We start from the raw sequence: 27,770 nt of genomic DNA, 5'->3' as shown, positions 1-27,770 counted from the left end.
AGCAGAGACTAAAATTCTAAAGCTGACCATTGATTTCCTTAACCTGCTGAATATTAAAACTTTTTCAAGCAGTAAAATATTCCTTAATGGTGACTGTGGGAAGAGCTGGGGGTGGGAGAGGCATCTGGAGATAGCTACAAAGAACTGAGGTCAGAACACAGGTAGAGTCTTCGCTTCCATGGACAGAAAAAAAAAAAAAACATGTTAGGGAAACTAAGGGGAAAATTTTTAACTGACAATGGGATAATTGTACAGAAATATTTCCCTCAAACACATATAAAAGGGTCATGGTTGTTTTATTACTCTAAATATCAGGACAACTTTCTTAAAAAAAAAAACCCAAAAAACAGTAACCTTGGCTAATAATGTCTCTTTATCTTCTGTATTAGCCAACCTTCTTGATAGTAACAGATGTTACCTTCTTTATGTGAAGCGGCTAGACTATGAAATGCAAGAAAGTGAATAAAAGACATATTGCATTTGTATAAACCTTTATGTAACAGTGGATATATAGAGTGATATATGTAAAATTATTTTCAAACATATTTTCAATCATCATATTAATGGACATTTTGAAATCTTTCCACGTGCCAGGTATTGTTCTATATATTTATATATGTTAACAAATTCCCAGAACGACCCTAAAAAATGAGTATTACTAATCTCCCCATTTTACATATGAGTAAAAAAACATATGCTGAAGTTCACAAAGTTAGAAAGTTTTAGAGCTGATATTTGAACGAGGTCATCAATGTTTTCCATATAATTATTATAAGATAGTCTTACCAATTTTAAATGGATCATTTTTAAGTGGAAAAGGGCTCTGCTAATCAAAAGACTGAATGCACAATATGTTTATCACCATTTTTCTGGCCGGGGAATCAAGGTGAAGTCCTTACAAACAGTGGCTGAAACAGATGACATCATAGTAGTCAGCACATCTAAATCCCCAGGCAGTCACAAAAAGTTAGTTAAGATATGTGTTTCAAAATTGCAAGTTATAATTTTGACAAACTGGTTACCTAAAACTGGGGCAGTTTGCGTATCATTTTGGCGCTAGATCAAAACTAGTTTGCTTTATAGGTGACATTTATAACTTGTCAATATTTGTTAGTAACTGATAAGATCAGAGTATGAACCAAGGTTTTCATCTGCCTTTGATATTTCTGTTGTTGATTTATGATAATGCATGCCTTATGAGTTCAATGTAACATGCTATCTCATAGAAATGCTCTCAAAAATTATAAATGAACTTAAGGTACATTTAAAACTCAAGGAGTACCAGATACAGGGAGCTTAATTCTCTCTATTGCCTGATGTCCTTTTCTGAACAAAAAAGCATCTTCTCACAATACCCCTTTTCAGCACCATTATTCAACTTGAGCACATGCCTAATTTACGAAGCAAATTGTTACTGAAACTCCTTCGTGACTATAGCATTTCTAAAGAATTGTTGGTGTAGACTAACGATGGTTGGTGTTTAATTGTAGAATTCACTAAATATTTGTGGAGTGCTCACTGTGCCCTAGACATTGTACTAGGGTTGAAACACATAAAAAGTGGTAAAGTAAGATGCCCACTAATAAAGAGTCTAGTTGGGGAAAAACATATAAACAGATGATTTTTATGCCTGGTAGAAAGACAGAAAAGACACTACAGGAGTGCAAAGAAAAGATGCCTGGTTCAACACGTATTGATTCAGGCAAACCTTCCTGCACATGGTGTGTGGCTGACATTAGAAGGCTATAAAAGAATTATTCACGAGAAGAGAGAGGCAGACAAAGTGAGGAGAGGAGGAAAGGTATTTCAGGAAGCTGCAATAGCAGTAGCAAAACCATAGAGTTTGTGTGGGAAAATATAAGCTGTTGGGAAATATGGGAAAATATCTGAAAGGCACGATAACATGAAAAAAAGTGATTTAGGTCAAGGAGGGTCTCGTAAATTCTATTAAGGAGGTGGGACATGATCTTGTGAGTAATGAACACTTCGAAACGTATAATTAGGGTATGGGTTAAGAGTTCATCACTTTTAGGGCACAGCGTGGATGTATTTGAAGGGGACAAGGCTGTTAGCATTTCCTGTAGACCAGAATCTTGCCAAGAGACAAAGATAAGAGGCTGGAAAGATATTTGATTCAATGGGTTGTGAGTAGTTGAAATAACTAGGGCTATGCAGGCTGAAGGAAAGAAGACATAAAACATGCTAGCAGCCTTTAATTTGATCAGGACACTCATGTGAAGCAGGTGTTAGATTTACTTGTTATGTTTCAGTGGGATACAGATAGGACAGGAAAATGGAATCTATAGAAATTAAGATTTTGGATAAGTATATCAAAGACTTTTTTTTTTTTTTTTTTTTTTTTTTTTTTTTGCGGGACGCGGACCTCTCACTGTTGTGGCCTCTCCCGTTGCGGAGCACAGGCTCCGGACGCGCAGGCTCAGCGGCCATGGCTCACGGGCCCAGCCGCTCCGCGGCCTGTGGGATCTTCCCGGACCGGGGCACGAACCCGCGTCCCCTGCATCGGCAGGCGGACTCCCAACCACTGCGCCACCAGGGAAGCCCCTATCAAAGAGTTTTTGATGTCAGAGTTGCACAGGGTCATAACAGGTTTCCTCAGAAAACCATAAAGCTCCAGGACTACTCAAATATTGACGTTGAAATAGTTGGTGCAGATGTGGTGGAACAAATTTAAGCGTGATTGGAGAGTCTGAATGTACCTTGCAATGCTGAGATTCTGTAACTATTTTCCATATAGAATGAAATCTATTTCTCTTACTTTGCATGGAACATACTTTCTAATTATTGTTTCCTATTAGCACTCTGTTCTAACCTTAACAAATATATCCTACTCTGAGCTCTGCAATAAAGCCTCACTTTTCAAATATATGCTTACTTTTTTCCTAAGCCTTATTTTTAATAATAGCTTCATTCACATACTATACAATTTCCCAATTTAAAATGAACAATTCAATCATTTTCATATATTCAAGTTGTGCAGTAGGTGGTAGGTTTTAAAACATTTTAAACTTATTAGATCAAAACTTTTTCATTTAATTCATTAATTGGGATAAGCTCCAATTTTCCAGAAATTTCACTTCTATAGGATAAAAATTGTGATGGTGCAAGGTTTATGATTTCTCCTCTGCTACTTTCTTTTTCATTAAGTGTATATTGTCTAGTGGAATGTTAATTCTTTTAATAATGTTACACAATATTTTTGAGTTATTTTCTTATTATCTGCTCTAGATGTTACCATATGCAGCTTAACTTAGATTCAAATTTATATTAACTTAATTCTAATAAAATATAGAAATGTTACTCCTAGGTAGCCATGTGCTATTATATATCTATACATATATGTAATACATATATTGTTATCTATAGTACACTGATACAGTAAAAAATACAATAAAACATTGTTACTTAGTACTTTTATTATTTTATGTCTCTTAAAACTGAAAAAAATAAAGGAAAATATTTTGGGAAGAGCTAAAGTTCTCCAATCCTACGGGCTCTCTTACCCTGGGAAATTCTCTGCATCACTGCTGCCGGCAGTGGATGGAGGAATGATGGTCTTCTCATTTTGACTCTATGGGAGTGGAAAAAGCAACATGAGGCCCTGTATTATCAGCCTGCCTGCCATAGGGCCTCTGCCCTGTGAGTGAAGTGGAGTGAGTGGAGGAAACAAACTGCCAATCTCAACCACACTCACCAGGAATTTCGCTTCTGGAAACTCAGAGTTGGAGAAGATGAGAAACGCTGGCATCCTGCCCCTCCTGGTAAGATACTGTATCCCATGATTGAGAGCTGAGGAGAGAGGAGCCATGTTTTCTCAGCCATTCCATGCAGAGTCCAGAGAGAAATCTCTATCAGGCTGAGCTGGGAGATGGGAGTGGAAGGGAAGAAACAGGTCTGGGGTCAAGTGCCACAGTCTCTTGATGTTCTTATCGTGTTTTAATAGATCTTCTTGAATAAATGTTTCTTCATTTGCTATATGCTCTTAGGAAATTTTCCAGAGACTGTATATGATTGTAATTTTTAAAAAAATAATTTTCATCATTTATGCTGTTTAACTGGGAGCATGTCTGCAGAGCTTCTCATGCTGCCATTCCTTAAGTAGAAACTCCACCAGTTTTTGGAATTCCTTTCTTCTTTTCACATTTACTCCAATTAAACTGCATGATATTATTTAAAGCTCTTCTGCACGTATTTGCATTGTTGCAAATCTCTGCAATGAATAGGTCCTTTTCTGATGCTCATAGCACTCAATTGTTTTGCAGATTTTGGCAAACATAAGACAAATTATATACATTTTGTGCCTGTGATTGTCTTTCTTACTCAAGGCCCTTTAAATTACTTGAGGTTACTTTATTCATCTATGTGTTGCCAAGGACCTGGGACGTTATTTGCACGTTATAGCATCTGGACTTAAACACTACATTGAATCAATGCACAGATCCTATTCTTACTACCTATATAATAGTTAAATATTTCTACTTCAACCCTATTTAGGGTTTTAGGAATGTCTTATTTAGGACAACAAAAGCTTTCTGGTTTGCAGAGGACTTTCTCAGTACTAGTGCTGAATATCCTGAGATCCAAAAAACTCCTTGGTCCCAGTAAAAACTGTGACAATAGATCACCTTACTTCTAGTTAATTCTTACAGCATATTTTACAGTTTAGAAAGCTGAGTCAAACAGAATCTATGCACAATGAATCATTACACACCCACAGTTCATTTTAAATTTAGGTCTATCTGGTAATGTGTTTAAAAATTCAAGAACTTACTTATTGCATACATAAAATAATGTGCCTATCTCTGTTTTATCTTTCTATCTATCAACCAAAATCCAATATCTTAGAAGGTGAGTAAGCAAATTTCATTTATTTAGTCATTTCAGTCTAACACTGACATAGAGTTTGCATTCCATAAATCAACCACCCCTGAGAGGCAAAGAAATAGATATAGAATTAAGAACATGAACTTTCTGGAGAAAGAACTAGGGTGATATACCGGTTCCTTCACTTACCTTGTGCAGTTAGGTTAGGAATCTCGCTCCCTAATGTCTGTTCTCCTTGTCTTCTGTAAAATTTGGGAAAATAATACCTACCTAGCAATATAAAAGTAAGTGTGGTATAGACAAAATGAGATAAGATATATGTACCTAGGTATGGAATCATTCATGTGGGGTGTGTACATGTATGTATGTGTGTGTATATATCCTTTCCTCCCTCTCTCTTTCCACATTATTGATTATTTTGTATTATTTTTCAATTAAAAAAAAAACTCTTCCTATCACACAAATGTGTGCTTTGTTCTAGAACAAAGTTGTGACATATGTAGCCTTCAAATTTAAAACACCTGAACTACGAAGCCCCCCAACCCCAAACACCTGAAGTACAAACCATGGGCACAATAGCCAGGCCTTATTTCTTACAATGCTGCTTTGGTTCTCATTCACTATTTTCTGGAGTCTAGTTTTTATCTCCATCACCTTGTGATGTTTGATACCCCTTCCTCTGGATGTTATCCTCTTGGAAAGCTTACTGCCTTCTTAGCTGAACATTTTCTACTCAGTAAAAACGTCTTCAGCATCTTCCCATAGCCGGTTAGGTTTTTAACACTAGGTCCTGGCATTTTCCTAAGGTCCTACCTTTGTGTAACTGGCTGATCCCTGTGCCTGACTGAATGATAAACATTAGACAATAGCCATATTCTACTGTGGTATTTTGCCCACTATAGCAATTAGGAGACATAGATAGGATGTGGCCATCAATGAACTGACAATGAAAACACTCCTACATTTCCTGGATATTTTCAGAGAAGACATGACCCGGTTATAAAGTGTCTAGATCAGTTTCAGGAGAATCACCGTCCCAGAGTTAGCCATCACTGGTTTACTTTGGGTTTGCTACAGTCCACATTCAATCTAAGGGTAGACTGATATCTTAATTGCAACTAATCACATAACCAAGCACGACCCTATGAGGATTTCCCAAGATAGACTCCCACCCATGTCCTCCAGCTGCCTTTTGTCTGTAGAAACACTTTACTCAAAGAATAAATTTAATTAGAGAAGTGAGAAAATACAGAAAGAAAGGAAAACAGTCAAGCAAGACAAAATAATGATAATACTTTGGCCATTAAACAAAGTCAAGGATCTTCTGAGCCATGTCCTTTAAGCTGTTTTGCAGATACTGAAACCCCCAGCAGGTAGAAGAAAGGAACTGCATGCTGCCCACAAGCACATAGACCCCAGACTGGTTGGAACCAGAGGGTTGATGATGCTGACTCGCAATTACCTCACTACCAACCAATCAGAAAAACGTCCAAGAGCTAATCACACACCCTGCAACCCCATTCCCTCACCTTGTCTTTAAAAACCTTTCCCTGAAAGCCTTCTGGGAGTTTTTTAAACACTCGTTGCCCTGTACTCCTTGCTTGGCTCCCTGCAATAAAGCTATTCTTTTCTATTTCACCCAAAAATCTGTCTTGGAGATTCAATTTGGTGCTGGTGTGCAGAGGCCGGGTTTCAGCAAAAACCACAATATAATATAAACTGTCTAATTTGGCCCAACTCCCCAGTTTAAATGAGTATAACTTTTAGGTACATACTGTGTTTGAGTCATGTTATACTTACTTGGTGAGTAGATGAAATTCAAATTAAAAAAAGATGCTTAGGATAGATATATGATACAAATCTATAGTTCATAAAAAGTATGCACAGTGACTGTTGATAAGAAACTTGTTTTAACAATTCAATGGAAATCAAAAATTAATGCATTAACTTAATCTTGTGCAGACCACTCGACAGAGAACAATTTTATTATTTTTCTGAAAATGAGTTTTCAGAAATGCCTTAAAGCTTTGTTCTCTTCATTAGGTAAACACTCCCCTTAAAATTGTTTCTTTTAATTTGCCTAATAGCTTTCTCACAGTTAATGGAAAAGCTAACTTTGACCCTATCCCAATTCTCAAACACATTTTGTAAAATAGTACTTGATGATACAGAGTACTTTAAAAATATTACAAAAAAATAAAAAATAAAAAAATAAAAGTATTACATCTCATTTTTTAAGCAATAATAATGTTAAGAGTAATGACTCAGGTCAAGGTAGGAAATATTTTGTCCAGGCACTAATAATAGATCAAAATCTCTTTACTCTTCACTCTTTGCTAGTGTTTGTTTTTTAATTTTTTTTTTGGTCTGGTGGCAGATAACTAAATGAAAGTAAATTCAGTTCAATTTATTTCTATAAACACTTTACTAAGAATTTAAGCCACATACAACACTTAGATTGTAATTGCTTCATCAACATCGCAATTAAATTGTTTTCTGAGGAATCCTAATATGTTTCTCTCAAACTTCCTTAAATAGTAGTTGCTAATTTCCTACTAGTTCCTTTTAGTTTTGTTTTTTCCTAACCCTCCTCCTCATTCTTATTTTCCTCATCACAGATTACATCTTAGTTTAGATAGCTCTGTCGTTTGGTTTAAATGTTTGATGAGAAGTTAAACACTAGATCAAATTATTAAATTAATAAAGGCAGAATTATTCTGTCCTTAAATTCTATTTGGAAGCATGTGATATGAATAAAATAGCTCTCTAAAGAAAAAGAAATACACTATATTCTACATATTATTAAAATCATAATTGCTATACTTTTCCTCAAAGTTGCTTATGCTTTCCTCATTCTGGGAGTCTTTTTTTAGTTATTTTTTAATAGTCATATGTGGTCTGCTGACTGTGTATGATCTTACGTTTCTAGATGTTAACCCTCGTCTGCTCCCAAAGCTTTACACCTGGCCTTTGGTTTATTTTTCAGAGACCTCAAAGCAGCTTCCTCTAATGGAAAGAAAATAAAGTTTAGGTAAATATTGATTAAATATGGGCTCTGCACAGGGAGATCAGCTCGGTGCTTTGTGAACACCTAGAGGGGTGGGATAGGGAGGGTGGGAGGGAGGAAGATGCAAGAGGGGAGAGATATGGGGACATATGTATATGTATAACTGATTCATTTTGTTATAAAGCAGAAAATGACACACCATTGTAAAGCAATTATATTCTAATAACGATGTTAAATATATATATATATACATATATATATATATATAATGGGCTCTGCACTTAAGAGCTTAGATAGCAAGCATGTCATGGCAGTTTTCTCATTATTAAAAATATGGACAATAATACCTGGGTAAATAAGTAAAGAATGTGATTATGCCTTTGCTCAAGGTCTTCCCATGAAGCCTTGCCAAATTCTTGTAGGAAGCATTTATTGCCTCCTTATTACAAACTTCTATATTCTTACTTCTTTCATCTTATTTTATTTCAATTTGTATTAACAGTCTTTCTCAAATGAGAAGAGCAAAATAATTGTATTTTGTTTTCATGATTATACAGAAAGTTTCTTTAGAGTAGGATTGAATTTATTGTTCTATCCATAATATCTTGTACTTGCCTGTATGCATTTGATTATTTTATAAGGACATCTAACTTTTCCTCTTAATAATGACCTGATCACACTCACACATGGAAATATTTGTTTTATATATTTTGAGTATTTAGACATATTTATTCTGAAGTCTTTTTATATAGCTTTATCACAACTGTTCCCTTGAACTGAATCAAATGCCTGTCGTTCCTAATCAAGTTGGATTTATTTACTGTCACTGGAGGCCGTGGCCAAATGTCTCTGAAGAAAGATGTCATTTTAACTAGAGTCATTTACCATTTGATACCCAAATATGGACACCATATTTGAAAGAAAACTTTTATTTACTGTTTTGTTTTGGTTTTTCTTTTTCTGGTAACTGAGTTTTCATTTTCTCCTGTGATTATCTACTCTTTAGCTCATTTTTCTCTGAAAATTACTCACATTCTCTTATTAAATAATATGGGGCAGCTTATAAACTGGATCCTGATTCTTACAATATTTTCCATGGAGAAGGATTTATATCTATTTATTATATATTTAAAGTAACTAATCTTTAAAAAATCAAAATAATTTTAAAATTTCAAACAACTGTGAAAAAAGGGCTATTCTCTAAGAGCATGTATATAAATTATAGAGAGAAGGGAAACAGCTATGAAATTTGCACTTACATAGAGCACTCAGCACTTTGAGAGAAAGCAAAGAAACTTAACCTCTAGCAGGTAAAATGTAAACCCAAAACATTTAAGTCTGTAATAAAGATCACAGACTTGGACATTCCTTCATTCTTAGGAGCTATGTGAAGCATAACAAGATAGCCTCAAAAATAGTTCACCATCCTAATATCTGGACACGCAGCCACTGTATCATTAGAATACTATAAAATATCTTAAAATAAAAGCAAATTCATCATTGGCTACCAAGATCCAATCCTCAAAAAAATTAGAGCTGTAGATCTGTATCACAAATCCACTGGATTTTGTCAATAAATTCTTAGTTATGTCTAAATCTTATAAGGACTTTGTAGTTGTCTAGAAAAATGAAAGGTAATAAGTAATAAGATTTTTTTCCGTATGTACAAAAAATGTCAACAAAAGAACGGTACATTTTGTTTCTATATTTCCAGCCTGAACAATGTCAATTTTCTCATAGTTGAATTAAACATTTTTCAGATTTAAAGTTATTGTAAGGTTTAAACCAGGGAAACCTATGTAAGTGTATAGAATTCTTGCAGGTATATAATAAGGCCCATAGTTATCATATCTTAAAGAATCAAATATTGTACATTTTTTACTGACTTGTTTTGAATTTCTATTTTGTTTTAAAAGCTACTAAAAACTATGATATTTATTTGTATTTTCAACAATCCTAGAATTACAAAGCAACTCAAAAACCCAGATATATATTTAGATTAACCTTTAGCAGTAGAGCAATTAGTATTTTGACCTTTAGAATCTGGCTGCTTATGTTCAAATTATTTTTCCATCTTTACTGAAGACATTTTTGGGTCTTCCTGGGCCTCAGTTTATACCACTGTAAAATAATAGCTGTGATGTTTAAAGAACTGTGACCAAAGGGCTCAGCCCAAAGACACATACAAATAAGTTATTACAATGTCACTATATGTTGTTAGTTAATTGCCACTGAAGCAAACAAGAGTAAACTTGTTCATCTTGGTACATGTTCCTTGCAATAGCTCCTCTTATGTTGATCATCAATGAATACATCATTCGAAGGGGAAAACAAAATTAGTTTATTCACAAAGGAATTTCTCATTCTCCACAATTAAGTTAAATTCTCCATCAACAACTTCTCAAATGAGTTACTCTTAAACATTCAGTTGGTATAAATGTACAGGGAATGCTCTTTTCTCCAGTGCAAACAAAATAAGCAGAGTATACTAGTAAAAGTACTTCCTTTCTTTAATATTGTTCAACTGCAAATACAATCCCATTGCAAGAAGGAGATTCTGATGGATGAATAATTTGATAAGCACCTGTAGGAAGCTTACATATCATCAATTGTTTCACTGGAAGTGGCTTCTGCTGAGTTTCTGGGCAATGGTTAAGCAGGAAGATTAAGGAGAGATTACAGATATGCAAATCAAGTCATTGATATTAAACAGCTCAGAACTAGCATTAAAAAAAATCTGAAAATGAGGTTTACCAAATCTCAACTTTTTTCTTTACCTTTGTGCCACAATTCTACTCCCTCCAATTAAAATAGTTTCTCATCCTCTATTTCATCTCCTTCATCTTAGACTTTTAAGAATGTATATTTTGGAGAAAAGTCCTTTACCAGATGTGTCTCTTGCAAATATTCACAATGTGAATGCTAACTGAAAGAGATAAGGTAAGCAGTACTCAAAAAGGATTAACAATTTTATCTTAATACATATATAACCTTATGGGTAAAATGTTTTTTCCCAATTGCTATCAGAACTTTCAGTATTTTTTTTAAGAGAACAAGCCATAAGGGGATTCCCTGGTGGCACAGTGGTTGAGAGTCCGCCTGCCGATGCAGGGGACACAGGTTCGTGCCCTGGTCTGGGAGGATCCCACATGCCGCAGAGCGGCTGGGCCCGTGAGCCATGGCCGCTGAGCCTGCGCGTCCGGAGCCTGTGCTCCGCTACGGGAGAGGCCACAACAGTGAGAGGCCCGCGTACCACAAAAAAAAAAAAAAAAAAAGAGAACAAGCCATAAGAATAAATTATTTTGCTCTCTGTTAAATAATAGAAACTAAAATTTGAACGAGTAATTAGAGTTATACCAAACAAGTAACTGGACTCTACATAAGAAAGCATTTTTAAAGCTCACCTTACAAAAAACGTGTTCATCTCTTTGTCAGAAACTATCTTTCATGAATTACTTAATTAATTCTAAGTGGGGATAACCACTGGCATTTAACAACAGCTAGGATTAAATACCACTGAAAGAAATATTGTAAATTTTTAGATCATTTGAAAATGTATAGAGAACATAAGTAGGTAAAAAATGCAAAGAATGTAAAATAAAAAGAATAGAGATATTGTGTACAAATGGTAGACATGGAAAGAAAAAGCTGATAGAAACTTATATTATAAAATATTTCAAAGAAACTACAGGAAAAAAATAAAAAGGAGTGTGGAATTTAGACATTGCAGTAGTAGCTAAACATGTTAACATGTGGGGAGTTTGCCCTATTTGACTTTTTCACAACTGTGCTACACTTAGTGTTTAGGACTCGAGAGAGAGAGAGAGAGAATTATTTTTTGAAGTTGAATTTTGTATAATGTCTACTTGCAAATGCACTGATAGCATTTAGCTTCCATTAATTCTATTTATAGAAGCTAAGAAGCAAATGGTCATTTTACCAACAAAAAAGAAAAAAAGCAAAGTATATCCCTGACTACATTGTGATAAAATAGCAGAAATTAAGACCTATAAAGATTATATCCAAACACCCTGGTCTACAGACCCTTACAAAATAAAAAGAGCTATTATATTTATATATCTAGGTCTAGATCTAGATCTGCTTATAACCAATTAAAAATTATAAATGCACACATAAACATACATAGACATTCTACATTTCATTAACCAGTTGCTTTATATATTAGGATAAATACATCAAGAAAATTTTTAAATTAAATTAATTTTGCATATAGTATTTTAAAGAACAAGGAAATATTCTTAACTCTCCAACACCCTTTCATTTTCTGGTTTTGAAGATGGTGGTTAAAAAAGTAAATATATATTTATGCAATAAGCTAAAAATGACAAATACCATGAAAGAGTTATATAATGTCTTTAGTGAATATGATAGATGTGTAAAAGACAACACTGATAAGAAGAAAGAGAAGTGAGTTAGAATAGCAATGAGGATGCATGTGGTTTTGCCACCTAAAATGGCAGAAGTCTAGGATGAAGGCCATGAAATAGAGGGTAAAATGCTGTTTTAATTGGATGGAATTTAATTCTGTGAACAAAGGTAAAGAGAAAAGTGGAGTTTTGATGACCCTCATTTTCATATTTCTTAATTCTAGTCCTGAGTTTTATAATATTTCAGGTTTGCATATCTGTAATCTCTCCTTGTCATCCACAGGTAACCACTGTCCAGAAACTCAGCGCAAGTTAGACTCAGTGAGACAATTGAGTATGTATAAGCTTCATACATGCTCTTAACAAGTAATGCATCCATCATAATCTCTTTTTTACAATGAGATTGTATCTGTAGTTGAGAATATGAAAGAAAGGCAAACCTTTTGTTGCTTATTTGTATGCACTGGAACAAAATAGCATTCTTAAAACTGAGCAATATGAAAACAAACAACCCAATTAAAATTGGGTGGAAGGGGCTTCCCTGGTGGCGCAGTGGTTGAGAGTCCGCCTGCCGATGCAGGGGACACGGGTTCGTGCCCAGGTCCGGGAAGATCCCACATGCCGTGGAGCGGCTGGGCCCGTGAGCCATGGCCGCTGAGCCTGCGCGTCCGGAGCCTGTGCTCCACAACGGGAGAGGCCACAGCAGTGAGAGGCCCACGTACCGCCAAAAAAAAAAAAAAAGTGGGTGGAAGACCTTAACAAACATCCTACCAAAGAACATATATTGATACAAATGGCAAATAAGCACATGAAAAGATGCTCCACATCATATGTTATCCGGGAAATGCAAATTGAAACAACGATAAGGTACCACTACACACTTAATAGAAAGACCAAAATCCAGAACACCAGCAACACCAAATGCTGTCAAGGATGTGAAGCAACAGGTGCTCTCATTCATTGATGGTGGGAGTGCAAAATGACACAGCCACCTTGGAAGATAGTTTGGTGGTCTCTTACAAATCTCAACATACTCTTGTCATCTGATCCAGTAATTGCACTCCTTGGTATTGACACACAGGAGCTGACAATTTATGTCCAGGTTAAAAACCTGTAGATGGATATTTATGCAGCTTTATTAGTAATTCCTAGGACTTAAAGCACACTCAAGATGTTCAGTAGGTGAGTGGATAAATAAACTGTGGTACATGCTGACAACAGAATACATTTTAGCACTAAAAAGAAATGAGCTATCAAACTATGACAAGATATGGAAAAAGCTTTATGTAAATAGTAAGAGAAAGATGCCAATCTGAAAAGGCTACATATTGTATGACTCCAACTATATGACACTGTGGAAAGGCTAAACTATGGAGACAGTGAAAAGGTCAGGAATTGGTGTGGGGAGGGATAAACAGAGCTCACAGGATTTTTAAGGAAGTGAAAATACTCTGTATGATATTACAATGATGGATACGTGTCATAATAAATATATTCACAGACTGTACAACACGAGGAGTGAATCCTAAAGTTAACTATACACTTTGAATGATTATGATGTAAATGTAGGTTCATCACTGCAATAAATGTATCCCTCCAATGGGGGATGCTGCTAAAGGGGGAGGCTATGTATGTGTGGTGGCAACAGGCATATGAGAAATCTCTGTATCTTCTCTCAATTTTGCTGTGAACCTAATCTTATCTAAAAAATATACAATCTATAAAAAATTTTAAAAATAAAACATTTTATACCGATACCTCATTTAATTCCTACAAAAATCTTGTTAAATAGGAGAAAAATAGAAAGCGAGCAAGTTTTCAAGTTTTTAATTTTTACCATTTCATTTAATTAATATTTAAAGTAAATTATATGTGTTGCTCTAGGATATCACTTGATAAGTGGGGCCTCTGTTTCTTCTCATTCTCTAAGCTTGTTTTGTATTTGAGCTTAGGTTTTTGTCCACAAAACAAGATTTCTGGTGTATTGGAAAGGGCCCTCGAATGAAAATCAGCTACTCTGATAGCCTCCTAATCCACGATGAAAAAATCAATTTCAAGTGATACAAAAATGTTTCCAAAAGTGCATTGACCAGATATGGAAAGTACAGACCAGATATGGAATATAAGATAATTTTAAGTGGGACTCATTTAGACATTTATGTTTTAACAACCAGTTATTAATTATTTTATGTATTACTTTTTACTTATGATAATTAATAATGGTTTTCTATTTATTAATCAATTTCACTACTTGATATTACGTGATGGGTTTTGGTTGGACATATCATCAAACAAAAGGAGGTAACTTGAAAAATAAACCATTCAATTGTTCTACTAAATACTATAATAATTTACACATGGACGTTTATATACATAAAATAGATTTTAGTTTACTTTATCAGTCTCTTATCCAACCCATCTTACATGGAGTAGGTTTAGAATGGAATTGTCCATTTTCTCATTTTATACAGAAAAATACTTTGATTAAATTTTATTTTGAAATTCATTCATAGGATAACTAAGATTTTTAAATGTTTGGAACAAAAGAAAAATAGCACATACTGAGCAGAATTATCCACTGAAATCTCTCTGTAACTTAAATCACTTATATCCAAAACAAATATTAATTTCCAATGTAACTGAATAGTCACCTGTTTTAAATTTCATTTCTTAAGAGAGTGCCCCACCACACTAATGGTAGGTACACTCATTATACTCCTATTGGACTCACTAGAAATCATTCCCATGAACTATATAATAAGAGTGTCAAAGGATATAGAATATTAGAGATAGGAAATCAGTTCATCTAAAGGCAAAGGCTAGAAACACAAAGGAAACAATAACTAGAAATTAAGCTCACAACAAGAGGGGACAGGATACGGTATATTTGGGGGCATTACACCTAACTGAACCTTTCTTCTAAGGTTTTGCAATCCCTGGTTAATGTCATTGCTTTCTGCCTCTTTGCTGTGCTCAGTGATGATGAAGTAATAATATTTATAAAATACCCAGTGGTGTGGAATAACCTAATCTTAAATTAATACCTTCCACAATAACCCTATGAAAAGGGTAATGCAGAGCAGTAAATGCAGTAAAGCAAAGGAAGACAAAACAAACAGAGCATACCTACACATGCCAAGTAACTTGTCATTTTGATGCTTATTTTTTATAACATATTTTTACTATCTTTCTTAAGTGAGCGAACATGCTTTCAGACCAAGAAGAGATGATCCATACCCTACATTCCTCAACTGACATGATTCAAGTTTATTGTTTACTCCAAGAAAATGAAAGTAAGACAACTTTCATGTTGATTCAAAAGCTCCTCTGTCTTTTGACAACCCCTCACGGGGATCAATTAAATCCATCTCTGTCTGCAGCTTCAGTGAGTCAGGCTGCTGCCCATTAGAAAAAAAGACTGGGGATACTATTTCATTTCACATAAAGTAGCACTTGTCAGACACTAGTTTCTGTGACATCAAAAACAAACAAATAAACAGATAAAGAAAATAGGCTTGTACCTGGACAATTTCTCTAAAATGTAGCCTTCTTTTATTCTTCACACCAGGGTCTTGATCTAATCATTTTCTTATATTTAGAAGTTTGTAATTCTCACCTTACCTTTACTGGGTGGTATTTTTTACTTTTCAACTCTCCAATTTTTTGGTTTTAAAGTATTTCATTAAAATAATATTTTATTCATATCTCGACCTCATCTTGCTATTATCAGTATACAAAATTGAACATATGGACTTCCCTGGTGGTTAAGAAGCCGTTAGAGCCCTGGTCCAAGAAGATCCCACATGCAGCAGAGCAACTAAGCCCGTGAGCCGCAACTACTGAGCCTGTGCTCTAGAATCTACGAGTCACAACTACTGAGCCCCCATGCCACAACTACTGAGCCTGCACTCTAGAGCCCGCAAGCCACAATTACTGCAGCCCGCATGCCTAGAGCCTGGGCTTCGCAACAAGAGAAGCCACTGCAATGAGAAGCCCGCACACCACAACGAAGAGTAGCCCCTGCTCGCCACAACTAGGGAAAGTCCACGTGCAACAATGAAGACCCAATGCAGTCAAAAAAATAAAATAAAATAAAAATAAAGCAAAATAAAAAATAGTACATATAGTAAATTAAACAACTTAGCATTTTCCCTAAGATATTGTGTCCCACTATGTCCCACAATTCTCATCTATTGAACTGTAGAGAATTTCAATCCATGTTTATTTACCTTTTTATTACTTTTTTACAGCCTTCAATATTTCTTCCATTCTGTTTACATTCTTGAAATTACCTATGAATCCACTCAGCAGGCATTTTCCACTTTCACAATGACCAACAGCACACTCAGGGTATTCAGGAACAAGATTGATGAATGATGACAGATTAATGTATAACAACTACTAACGTAGCAGATTCTTGAGAATGGCCCTGTGAACACTGGTAATAAATAGACTTCTCTGGAGTTTAACTGACAGTGAATCATGCTGTAATATGAGCATGTAGAACAACTTGAACCCAATGAGGAAATGAGCCAGCATTCAACCTGACATGTAGGGGCACTCAATAATTGCTCTTTTTCTTCCCTTTCCCAAGACAAATGTGGTTTTTTAGTTCTTTCTTGATCACAGACATGCTTCAAGAAGGAAAGTGTTCAGGCGACTTTGGGGGATGGATTCAGACAAATACAAAGAGCAGAGCTTTCATGCTCTCAAGCCATATCCTGAAATTTTTCTCTATGCTATGAATGTGTTGAGAATACCGCTGAAAGGATGCTTTTTTTTTTTTTAACCATTAATTACCCCATGGCTTAAAATCTTGTGAGATATATGTCTATGTATTTTTCCTATGTCGACAGAGTGGTGTTTTGCTTTAAAAGTCTACTTAATGTGTTCTTTGGTTTGGATTTTGCATACTATAAGCTTCAACCCTTTAGAGTTAGAAGATTTGGAACAAATCACGTCTCTCTCTCTCTCTCTCTCTCTCCTTTTAGTTTGCACCTGCTAATTCCAGATCCCAGTCCTTCCCTCCCCTACACCCCTCCCCATCGGCAACCGCAAAGTCTATGAGTCTGTTCCTGTTTTGTACGTATGTTAATTTCTTCCCCCCCCCACCCCGTTCTTGTAGGCACGTGGGCACCTGGAAGGGATTACGCATACAGAGGAAGCAAAGTTGAATCAGAACAAGTCTCAAAATACGTTGTAGGATCGATTTATAAGGGAGGAAAAGGGAATCCCACCATGTTTCAGCAATGCAAGTGGCATTTATGGCGGGGGGGGGGGGGTATTTTCTTACTCTTTCTTATTCCATCGATTGCTTTGTTGACTCACTACCAAGCAGCCTTATGCCAGTAAGGAACTTCTTGAAAAGTCTGGGCTTTGAGCAACTCCACAATGCCTCTTACCTTAAGACTAACTCTAATTATGCTTCCATCAGCATATACAACTGCCACAGTGAAAAAATGAGCTGCAAATTTAAAACGGTAAAACAATCTTTTTCAAGCACTAACTTTGGGTAAGGGACAGAGATTTTAGAATAATTGAAAAATGTATTATATATCTATGATATTTCAGGCACTGTGAAAGTATCTTAATATCGTTATTCGTGAGAATCATCCTTTTAGGCTTACTATTAAATCCCTTTTGTGGATAAAAAAATTGAGGTTGACCAGCATGAGTGACAAGCCTAACATCAGGTCACTACTAAACCCTGTTGCAGGGATTGATATCAGATGTTTTTGTTTAAATCCTATGTTTTTTCTTCTATTCTTATACTTACTATGTAAAGTGATTTTCAAGCATTGTATTCTCTAAATAATTCATGCAAGCCTGGTCAGAGTGTTGTTTTATTTTCTTTCTCTTTCTGACACAGAAAAGAAAACGTTTCTTTTTCTTACCTTACGGCACTGCTGCCGACATCGAGGTCTTGGGCAGTGACGGCGCCAATGATGGTCCCAACTGGAGTGTCTTCGTAAACCTCCATGGTGTAGAGGGGCTTGCTGAAAACCGGCGGCTCGCCCACATCCAGCACGCTGATCTTCACTGTGGCAGTGTCCTTAAAAGGGCCCGCAGAGTGAAACCGGTGGTCAAGGTGCAGGTTGGAGGCCTCTACTTTAAAAGTATAAGCCTTCTTTGTTTCAAAATCCAATGGCTGTAGCGAGGACAAATCAAAAGTGAGGAGATACATTCATATAGGATGTGGCAACGATGGTGGACAGAGTAATTTGCAAGTTAATATCAAATGGTGATTTTCCTTTAATAATTAGTGGGTAAGGGAAGTACAAGTTAAACATTTTAAGAGTCGACCAGTTGTAGAAGTGTCTGGGTAACTTGTACATGTCATCAGCTGCATACATTTAAATGACATGCACACATATGTACTAGATAGGGCTTATTCCTTTCACGTGAGTGGTTACAACTGCAGGAGATCAAGTACCTATTAAGGATGTTCTTATCCAGTACTGACATCTGGTGGAATTAAGCAGTAATTAAAAGTACAACAAAATTGAAATGATACTTTTAGATTCCAGCTAAAAATTTGGTGTAGCAAACTATGTCTTTTTCTTGGACAAATTTTATTATTTTGACAATAATATCCTTTTCTATTGAATACTTTTAATGTCTAGGTATTTTTGCTGCCAAGGACTATATCCAGAGTTTTGGTCCTTTGTGTTGTCAGCATTACACATAGAATCAGTAGGCACGGTAATGCATGATCAGGATATATGACCAAGAATTAAGGCTTTGAACATATAGGATTAAAGAACAACATGAGACAAAATATTTGGTTGTAATTTGTCCTTGGAGTCACTGATCGTTGATTTTTCACTTTACACTGCTTATATTTACCTTTTTCTGAATATTAGTTTTATGTTCCCAATAACTGGAAATATTATATTACAGAAATATGTTGTTGCTGTAGTGCTTTATTAAAATGAAAACTTTAAGGTCACTGGCTGTGCTCTTCTAATCACCTATGACAAACTAAGACATGAAATTAACATTAACATTAATAGTTAATTAACATAGTGATTTTCTGGGACCTTTAGAAGTTTCTGTTTTCTAAATTAATTCCCTCTGGTATGACTCCCATGATGTGCTAATTGCTGTGTCAACGTATCTCTTTTTTGCCTCAGTACACCTGAGGGAAATAAAGTGGGTATATTTCTCTCTTTTAAGGACAAGATTGCTGTTTTATGCTTTTCCAGTGAAGAAGGGAAAAGAAAAGAAAGAAAATCACTGTGAAATCCTTAAAAACTCACAAATCTATAAGTTTATTATAGCAAACAGTAACACTTCTTGGACTTGACATTAAGTTTCTTTCACAGTAATTTTCACTCAGGGGGATCTATCTTTATCTTCCCTGTAATCGTTCCCCTTATTTTGTTTAATTCGTCCAATTTTTATTCATGTATTTCTTTGCCTTGGACTCAATGCTTTCTTTTAGTTTTTATATTTTTATTTATTCAGCTCATACCTGTTTACATAGAATACTGATTTTCTTCAATTTCTGTCTTCTTGCTAAGACTTTTCATTTGTCTTAAAGCAATATAAGTAAAGTTATTGACTAATATGTCATGGTTGATATTGGGACTGTTGATTAAACAGACAGAAACATAATATCTGGAAAAAGAGATGATGATGCTACTGTTTTGATCAGCCCACAGTTTGACTACAGTGTTTTGTTAAAGGATCAGGCTCAAGAAAAGCCAACCAATTGACAAAATAGGGTAACAAAATATTATTCAAACCAAAAATGCAAAACTGTTACCATTACTTGGAATGTTAATCCTGGAATGAAGAAGACAGAGACAAAAAAGGATAAACCTTTACAAATATTGAATATCAGTTAGGGTTATTCTATAAGTCTCTCAATGGGAAATTAACAATAAATTATTAAACATGGCAACTTTAAGCTAAAAAAAGAAGAAATCTCAAACGAAACCATTCAAAACTAAATTAATTTTAAAAAGTGTTGATTGCCTACATGGTGGTAAGACCTGGGATACATTCCAGGAGGACAGAATGAGGCAAAGATAAATAAGGTTTGCCATCTTGTTTAATGACTGAGTTGTTTGAATAAGTAGTAAGTCCCCCATCATTTGATGTATTCAAGAGAAATCAGGTGCCATAAGAGATACCTGAGTGATGTATAATTTATAAGCTGTACAAGCTAGTTTAAGTTAAAGGACATATAGAAATATACTTCGTGTTTTGTAAACTCTAAATGCCATCTCGATGAATGTTAAACAATACAATTTTTTATCATAGTTACCCCTAACTTCTAGTGTAAGACGATTTTGATTTTATCATCTCAGGTCCTTTTGCCTAGAAGGCTATTTGAGCTGCCTTGACTGATACTTACCCCCTTCTTTGGCCCAGAATTAACTTCTCTTAAAATGTAGAAATTAGTACCAATTGTTCATCCTTTCCCTCTGTACTTCTCCTAGACATCGGAATGTTTCTGATTGTCTGTAGGATTAGGCAAATTCTTTCTAGACAAGATCTCAATTTTATTTACCTAGTTAATTAACATGTCACTGCTCTCTGATGGACTTGACTTCCCACTTTGGAGTCCATTTCAAACCCAGGAATGAAGGGAGAATTCCAAAACCTTTTCTATATTTTGTTTTAGGAGATTAGACATAATCTATGCCTTTTAAGAACTCCTGACCTGTCACAGCAGACAAATATTTAGTGGGCAGGGTGATAAAGAGTGAGATGAAAGAAACTATCTGTACATACAGATATTCTTTTATGACTGAAAACTTATCTCCTGCAGTGATCAAACAACTGAAGAAAATTGTAGGAGAAATGCCATAATAATATCCTAGAGGGCCTTACTTCTTCGTGACCCTGGCCCTTAGGCAATGCCATTGTATAAAACCGGATAGCTCAGAAAGAGCAAAAACAAAAATCAATACCAATCTCTCTCTAATTGACTTTATCCGACTCATCTGACAGACTACCCACCACTCTTCGTGGAGGAGGTGGGGTGGGATGGTGCGGAGGAATGAAATTCATCTAACTTTGTAATCAACAAAAATCCTCTTATCTGAAACAAGTATAGAAAAAACAGGATTTTTTATTATTGTTAGGAAATGAATCATATTCCATAACAGAAATCCATTATTATGAAGTGGAAATAATTTAGCTCTCGCACAATAAATAGAAAATTTTGTGGTACTGCTTGGGGTGCATCCAGTTTTATGAACCTTTCTAGAAAAGTAAGAAAATGATTGATTAAATAGAATTTAGTTGAGTAGTTCCTTTGTCCTCAGGATGTTTCGATAAAGGAAGGTTAGTGAAACCAGGATTTTCAGGAAACAATTTTAACGTAGGGAGTTGTACAGTAAGAAACCTAAACTGTGAAGAAATGGAGGGACTTCCCTGGTGGCGCAGTGATTAAGACTCCATGCTCCCAATGCAGGGGGTCCAGGTTCAATCCCTGGTCAGGGAACTAGACCACATGCATGCTGCCACTAAGAGTTCGCATGCTGCAACTAAGGAGCCCACCTGCTGCAACTAAGGAGCTGGCGAGCCACAACTAAGACCTGGAACAACCAAATAAATGAATAAATTTAAAAAAGAAATGGAGTAGGATATATTTAATTGTTCATTAGAATATAAAAGGAAAAAATTGGGCAAGATATAATCTTTCTGATTCTTTGTTTTTAGCCACTTTCTCTGCTTTTACTTTGCTGAGGTCCATGAAAAACTACATAAAATATTCAAGTAACAAAATATTTTCTCATTTCAAAGAGGGATGAGCAATTTTTGGCATAAAATACAAAAGAATAATTCCCTGTGCTCTTCCAGGCCTCATCATGTTTCCAGAAAATGTTGAGTGAAAATGGAGAGCTAGAGTTATATTTTGAGGAATTTGAAAAGTAGCTTTGGTAGACAGAATTCCCAAGGTGTCCCCAAAATTCTCACCCCCAAGGACAAAATAATCTCTTCTATAATCTCTTGTAAAATTTGCTGCCCTTGAGTGTGTGACGGGCCTCTGAACCGAATGGGATATCACCCCTTGAATTTGTTAAGTTTTATGGAAAAATAAATGATTGAAATATAATCAGGGTCTTTAATCACTTAACATTCAGTTAACCACAAGGGAGATTTTGCTTGAAGGGTCTGATGTAATCATGTGAGACTTAGTAGAAGGAGGTACTACAGATGATCTCCTGGCCTTGAAGAAGTAAATTTGTGATATAGGAGCCCACCTGACAAGTGTCTGGGGTGCCTCTGGGAACTGAGACCGGATCTTGACCAACAGCCAGCAAAAAAGTAGGGCCCACAGTCATAAAGCCGTAAAGAAATGAGTTCTGCCAAAACAAGTAACCTTGGGAAAAAACTCTGTGCCTCAGATCAGTCGCAGCAGCGGCCTACACCTTGATTTCAGCCTGGAAGACCCTGAGCAGAAGACTCACATATACTATGCTCTGACCCACAACTGCTTGTGCTTTCATCGCTCTTTACTTTCTGCTCTTCTCTACTGGTTCATTTTTTTATGATGAACGTGTACCATTTTCACCATCACAGTAGAGTCCTCACTCTTAACAAAATGTATCCTTTAGAAATGACTCTACTCTCTCAGTCATACCATAGGTCTTAACAGTGAATGGAAAGGAAAATTGTCAATGAACCCAAATAACTGAAGGCTGTAAATGTATCTGAAAGAGAAGATGCTTTTCAAGACAATCAACAAGAAAGCAGATTTATACCAGGCTGAACAAAGATAAAAAGACACTAGGAACAAGCTCTTGTAAGGGAGGTTTATGATACGCGGCTGAACTATAAAGATAAGACTTTCAGATCAAGCATCATTTTAAAGGAAAATCAAGTTCCTCAAACTTAATTTTTTTAACAATGCAGTAGTCAATTCATTTACTCCTTGCTAGATTTTCCTATTAGCTAATAAATTAGTCTAAAACTCTACCACTACTCAAGTCTCATATTAAATCATCCATAGATGATGTCTGTACCTACTTCTTTAATTGATTTATTCAATTTAATTCTGCATAAATTGAATCAAATATTTGAGTAGATTTTATTTTGTCACAGTAGGAATTGAGGATATCTTGGTTCATGAGTTAAATTAAGTCCATTTTTTTTTAGAGAGAGAGGGAGAGCCAGAATGAATAATAAGTAAATAATACTTTTCAGTTAGTGGTAAGATTTATGAGGAAAATAGTGTAATGGGACATAAGATAAATAAGCAAATGGTAGCATCCCAAGTGGTAATAAGTGCTATGGAAAAATCCAAAACTTGGAAGACAGATGTGTATTGTGTGTGTCAGGGGTAGATGGGGAAGAATGCGTGTGTGTTTATGTGAGAGGGAGCTATGGGAGGGTCTGGTATATCCCGTCATCACTGAGGAAGAAATTCAACTCAATGTCACACATACAAAAAATGTCAAGCAGTTATCTGATGGATAAAAGTTGTCACATTATCAGATGAGAATGCCCCTATCATAAAGGGGAAACAGTGAAATGTGGCCATTTTTAAAATGTAGATTTTAGTTTTGACAAATTTTAACAGTATTTCAGTTCTAAAATTTTAAAAGCTTAAAAGAACAATAGAATTACCAGACAAAAAGTGTCTGTCAAGTAAAAATATTAAAATGAAGAAATATATAATTAATATACCTTATCTCTAAAAAATTTTTTACAGAACTGTTTACTAGAAATGAATTTAATTTTTCTGTGGGCAAGTTATCAACTCTAGGTTTTTGTGCAGAACTGCAAATTTTTGATAATTTTAATGAATTAACTTAAGAATCATGGCATCGTTTCTAAGCCATATTTCAGTGACAATAATTTTTGCAACAAATTCAGTAACTAAGATAAAACAAAATAAAAAAGAATTGGAAGAACACCTAGTGCTTTTATTTGAGGGCTTGTGGTGATATTTTCCCTAAGAAAGAAAAGATTTCATCAACTGTTACTAATGCCTAAGCAAGATATACGTTTTATGGGCACATGCAGTGTAAGTCATGGCCATCGGGGGAGGGGGAATTCTTTTTAACTTCTTGAATGTCCACTCTCACATTTTACCTCTAATATATATTTGTTCTTCACAACAGTTGAAAGTATATGCTTTTCAAATATGTTCTATAATTTACTGCAAGTTGTGTAGTCTTGAAAAATTTACTTTTCTCCAATGAGCTTCATATTTCTCATTTATATAATCAGTAAAGCAATATTTTTCTAAATACTTTAAAAACTTGTTGAACTCTGCATGGTATGTGAATACTAAGAAAAGTATTGCATCTGAAATTAAAACAATAAACCAACATGATTTTTTTTTAAAAGAAATTTAAATAACCTGTATATTTTAAGCATTTCCTTTATCATGGCGACACAGATATAGATATGGCAAAGTGTCTTTAGGGGCTTAAACTATAGTAGAAAGAAGCAGATGCATTTAGAATATGAGTACCTTTAAGTCTCATAGGTGCTTGGAGAGAAATGGTAACATTTGGGGAAGAAAGTAAGGAGGGATCAACTTTCCCTGAGGGACTCAAGGAATTCTTTGTTGAGGGACATGAGTGACAGCCATGTTAAAGAACAGGAAAAAATTAATAGAAATGCTCATGTAGGGTGGTGCCTTCTATGCAGAAGGAAGAATAGCACAGCATCTTCCGTAGAAATTGCAATGAGTTTGGTGTGGTTGGAATGTAGCAGGTGAATGTGTGTGTGAGTGTGTGTCTGTGTGTGTGTGTGTGTGTGTGTGTATGAAAAAGATGATAATAGAAAATATACTATTTGCTCTTTATCTTACTAATGATAGGAGTCAGAAACAGATTAGGAGTGCGAGTAAAATAAACAGATGTAGGTTTCAACCATTCACTCATAAAGTAAATGGATGAACATAAGGTGTGTGGCTCAGAAAATAGCCATTGAAGTGGTGGAAAAGAGTAACAAGGATTGTTGTAGGTCAACCCATGAAGAGGAGAAAGGGAAATTTTAATCCAAGTTCAGAAGGAATCAGTGATCAGGCTTCCCGTCCTATTCGGAAAGGGGAGTTCATGGTAATGGAAGCAGCATAAGAATAAGCCTAGATTTCTGCTTTAAGGAACTGGAGAGGAAGTAGGGCCTTATCCAGGAAGGAGAAAATGTGAACAGGCACGCTTTGGTTGGGAGAAGACAAGGAATTCAGCTTTGGACATTTTGAGTGTGAAAAGACTAACACACACAAGTTAGAAATGTCTACAAGGCAGTAAACAATGTTCATTGGTTATGTCAACTTGGGGGCTAGTTGAGAGTTGATGAGACTAGGGAAGTGAGATGTTTAAAAAGAAGATGAAGATAAGTATTTACAAAAACAGGAGCATAATATTTACAGAAACAAACACCACGTATTTTTCTTTGAAATTTTCATGTTTGTATGACAAAAACAGGAATATTTTAAACAATAAATTGAGGTGTATGCTTGGTTATATAAAACAAGGTATTCCTAATTTTTTTTATTTTTTCTAAGAGTTATTCAAAAATTAACCACATGATGGTGCTATGCTACCAAATCATTTGATGTGAATTCACTCCCCTGCTATTTGAGATGTCAAAAAGAAAATGAGTTTTAGTGACTAATGGGACATAAATAAAATTGTCCAATGAGACCAGTTGAGAGTTTAGCCTATTTATTTAAAATTCTGGTGAAGAATAAAATATTTTATCTCTTCTGTTTTTAAGGAAAAAGAAAATAATTCACCTTGGATTCACTGTGATCACAGTTATGGTTATTTGAAATGAAATAATATTGCCAAGTAACAGCAAAATAGTAAGGATTTTTTAATTCCAAAAAAGTTTTACTTATTTTAAAATAAATAGGAAATCACTTTACCATTCTTATTTTAAACAGATATCATCACTTGTTAGTTCCAGATAGATATTTTGTAGAAATAGCACAGAACTGGCTTAGAAATTATTCAAGACATTAAAATTGTTCTTTTGTACAATTTAAGTATTCATCCCACTATTTAATTGCCTAAATTTCTTAATCAGTAACAAGAAAACCACAGTGTGCCTATAAATAAACATGTATTTTCCGTTCTTGAATGTTTTTAACTCATGTAACTTTATATTTATATCCAATAAGTATATATTTATTCTCACTTATCCAGTAGGAAATAAAAACTACTGACTAAAAATGTATTTCATTTAACTTTTCATGTAAGAATGAAATTGCTGAATTTAAAATACCTTACTCTCTTATTTTAAATGTAACCTATCACCTAATTTTTAGATGTGACAAAAAATTTTTTTAAGTTATATTACCCTAATTTTGTTATTGTTTCTATTGTTATAATACTTAACAACATATAGGGCACTTTTTATTTGTTCATTCTTTCCTCAGTGCAATAGGACGTAAGTATAAAGTAAGAATAGTTTGTTTCTTTAAAAAAAAAAAAAAACAGTATCTTGTGCCTTGTAGAGATATATAAAGTTGCATAATGTTATTCTGAATTCAAAGTGACACAGTGAGATGGCATTCTGTCACATTGCTCATAAACTGGATCCAAGTTGAGGTTTAAAAGAAATAAAATAAAAATGCTTTTTTTTCATTCTTCTCAGCTCATACAAGCATGACCATCATTTTTATACATGTACACCCTCCCTCCATGCAGAAAGAAGAGAGAGGGGGGAAATGGTAAAGGGAAAGTAAATAAAAAATTTGGAAATAAAACTATAATGAGAATATGTGCTTCAGAGAATATTAAGCATTTTCATTTATTTTTTAAGTGAGCTTAAAAAAGAAAAACGCTCCGAAAACAAAGAATATCATTATATTCAAAAACAGATACATATTCAAATGTAGAGTATATATTTTTAGACTTTATAGATGCATGTAATATACTTAAAAACATAATTTCTGTATGAATTTGGTTTTACATCAAAACTCTTCATTGCAATTCTATGCTGAGATATTGCAGGGAGAAGTTTCCAAAGAGTAATTTTAAGATCATTATGGAACAAATACTGCTGTTGATATTTACATACATATTTATGATTTTACATCTACTTCTTCTGGGACTCTGAATAAGTTCAAGATAAAGTTTTCTGAGAACTCTCTGAACACACGCATAAATAGCCCTATAATACAGTGTTCGTTCAAAAAATATCTAAAGAACTGTAGGCCAACAGGTACATGAAAAGATGCTCAACATCACTAATCATCAGAGAAATGTTAATCAAAACCACAATGAGGGCTTCCCTGGTGGCGCAGTGGTTGAGAATCTGCCTGCTAATGCAGGGGACACGGGTTCGAGCCCTGGTCTGGGAGGATCCCACGTGCCCATGCCGCGGAGCAACTAGGCCCGTGAGCCACAACTACTGAGCCTGCGCGTCTGGGGCCTGTGCTCCGCATAAAAGAGAGGCCACAATAGTGAGAGGCCCGCGCACCGCAATGAAGAGTGGCCCCCGCTTGCCACAACTAGAGAAAGCCCTCGCACAGAAACGAAGACCCAACACAGCAAAAATAAATAAATTAATAAATTCCTACCCCCAACATCTTCTAAAAAAAAAGAAAAACA

At 35.1% G+C, this 27,770-nt stretch overlaps 1 protein-coding gene across 1 annotated transcript in view; it reads right to left on the bottom strand.

Annotated features, from left to right (window-relative positions):
* The window catches only part of CDH12 (cadherin 12), a 977,416-nt gene that overhangs the window by 27,669 nt on the left and 921,977 nt on the right, over positions 1-27,770 (bottom strand). The window contains exon 9 of the mRNA XM_033440164.2: positions 18,132-18,385. Within this exon, the coding sequence (XP_033296055.1) occupies positions 18,132-18,385 (254 nt within the window). The remainder of the gene's footprint in view (positions 1-18,131; positions 18,386-27,770) is intronic.

The sequence above is a fragment of the Orcinus orca genome, chromosome 3 (genome assembly GCF_937001465.1).
Source record: "Orcinus orca chromosome 3, mOrcOrc1.1, whole genome shotgun sequence".
Taxonomy (NCBI): Eukaryota; Metazoa; Chordata; class Mammalia; order Artiodactyla; family Delphinidae; genus Orcinus; species Orcinus orca.
Note: the sequence above shows the minus strand (reverse complement) of the source record. Positions and strands in the feature narration are given on the sequence as shown.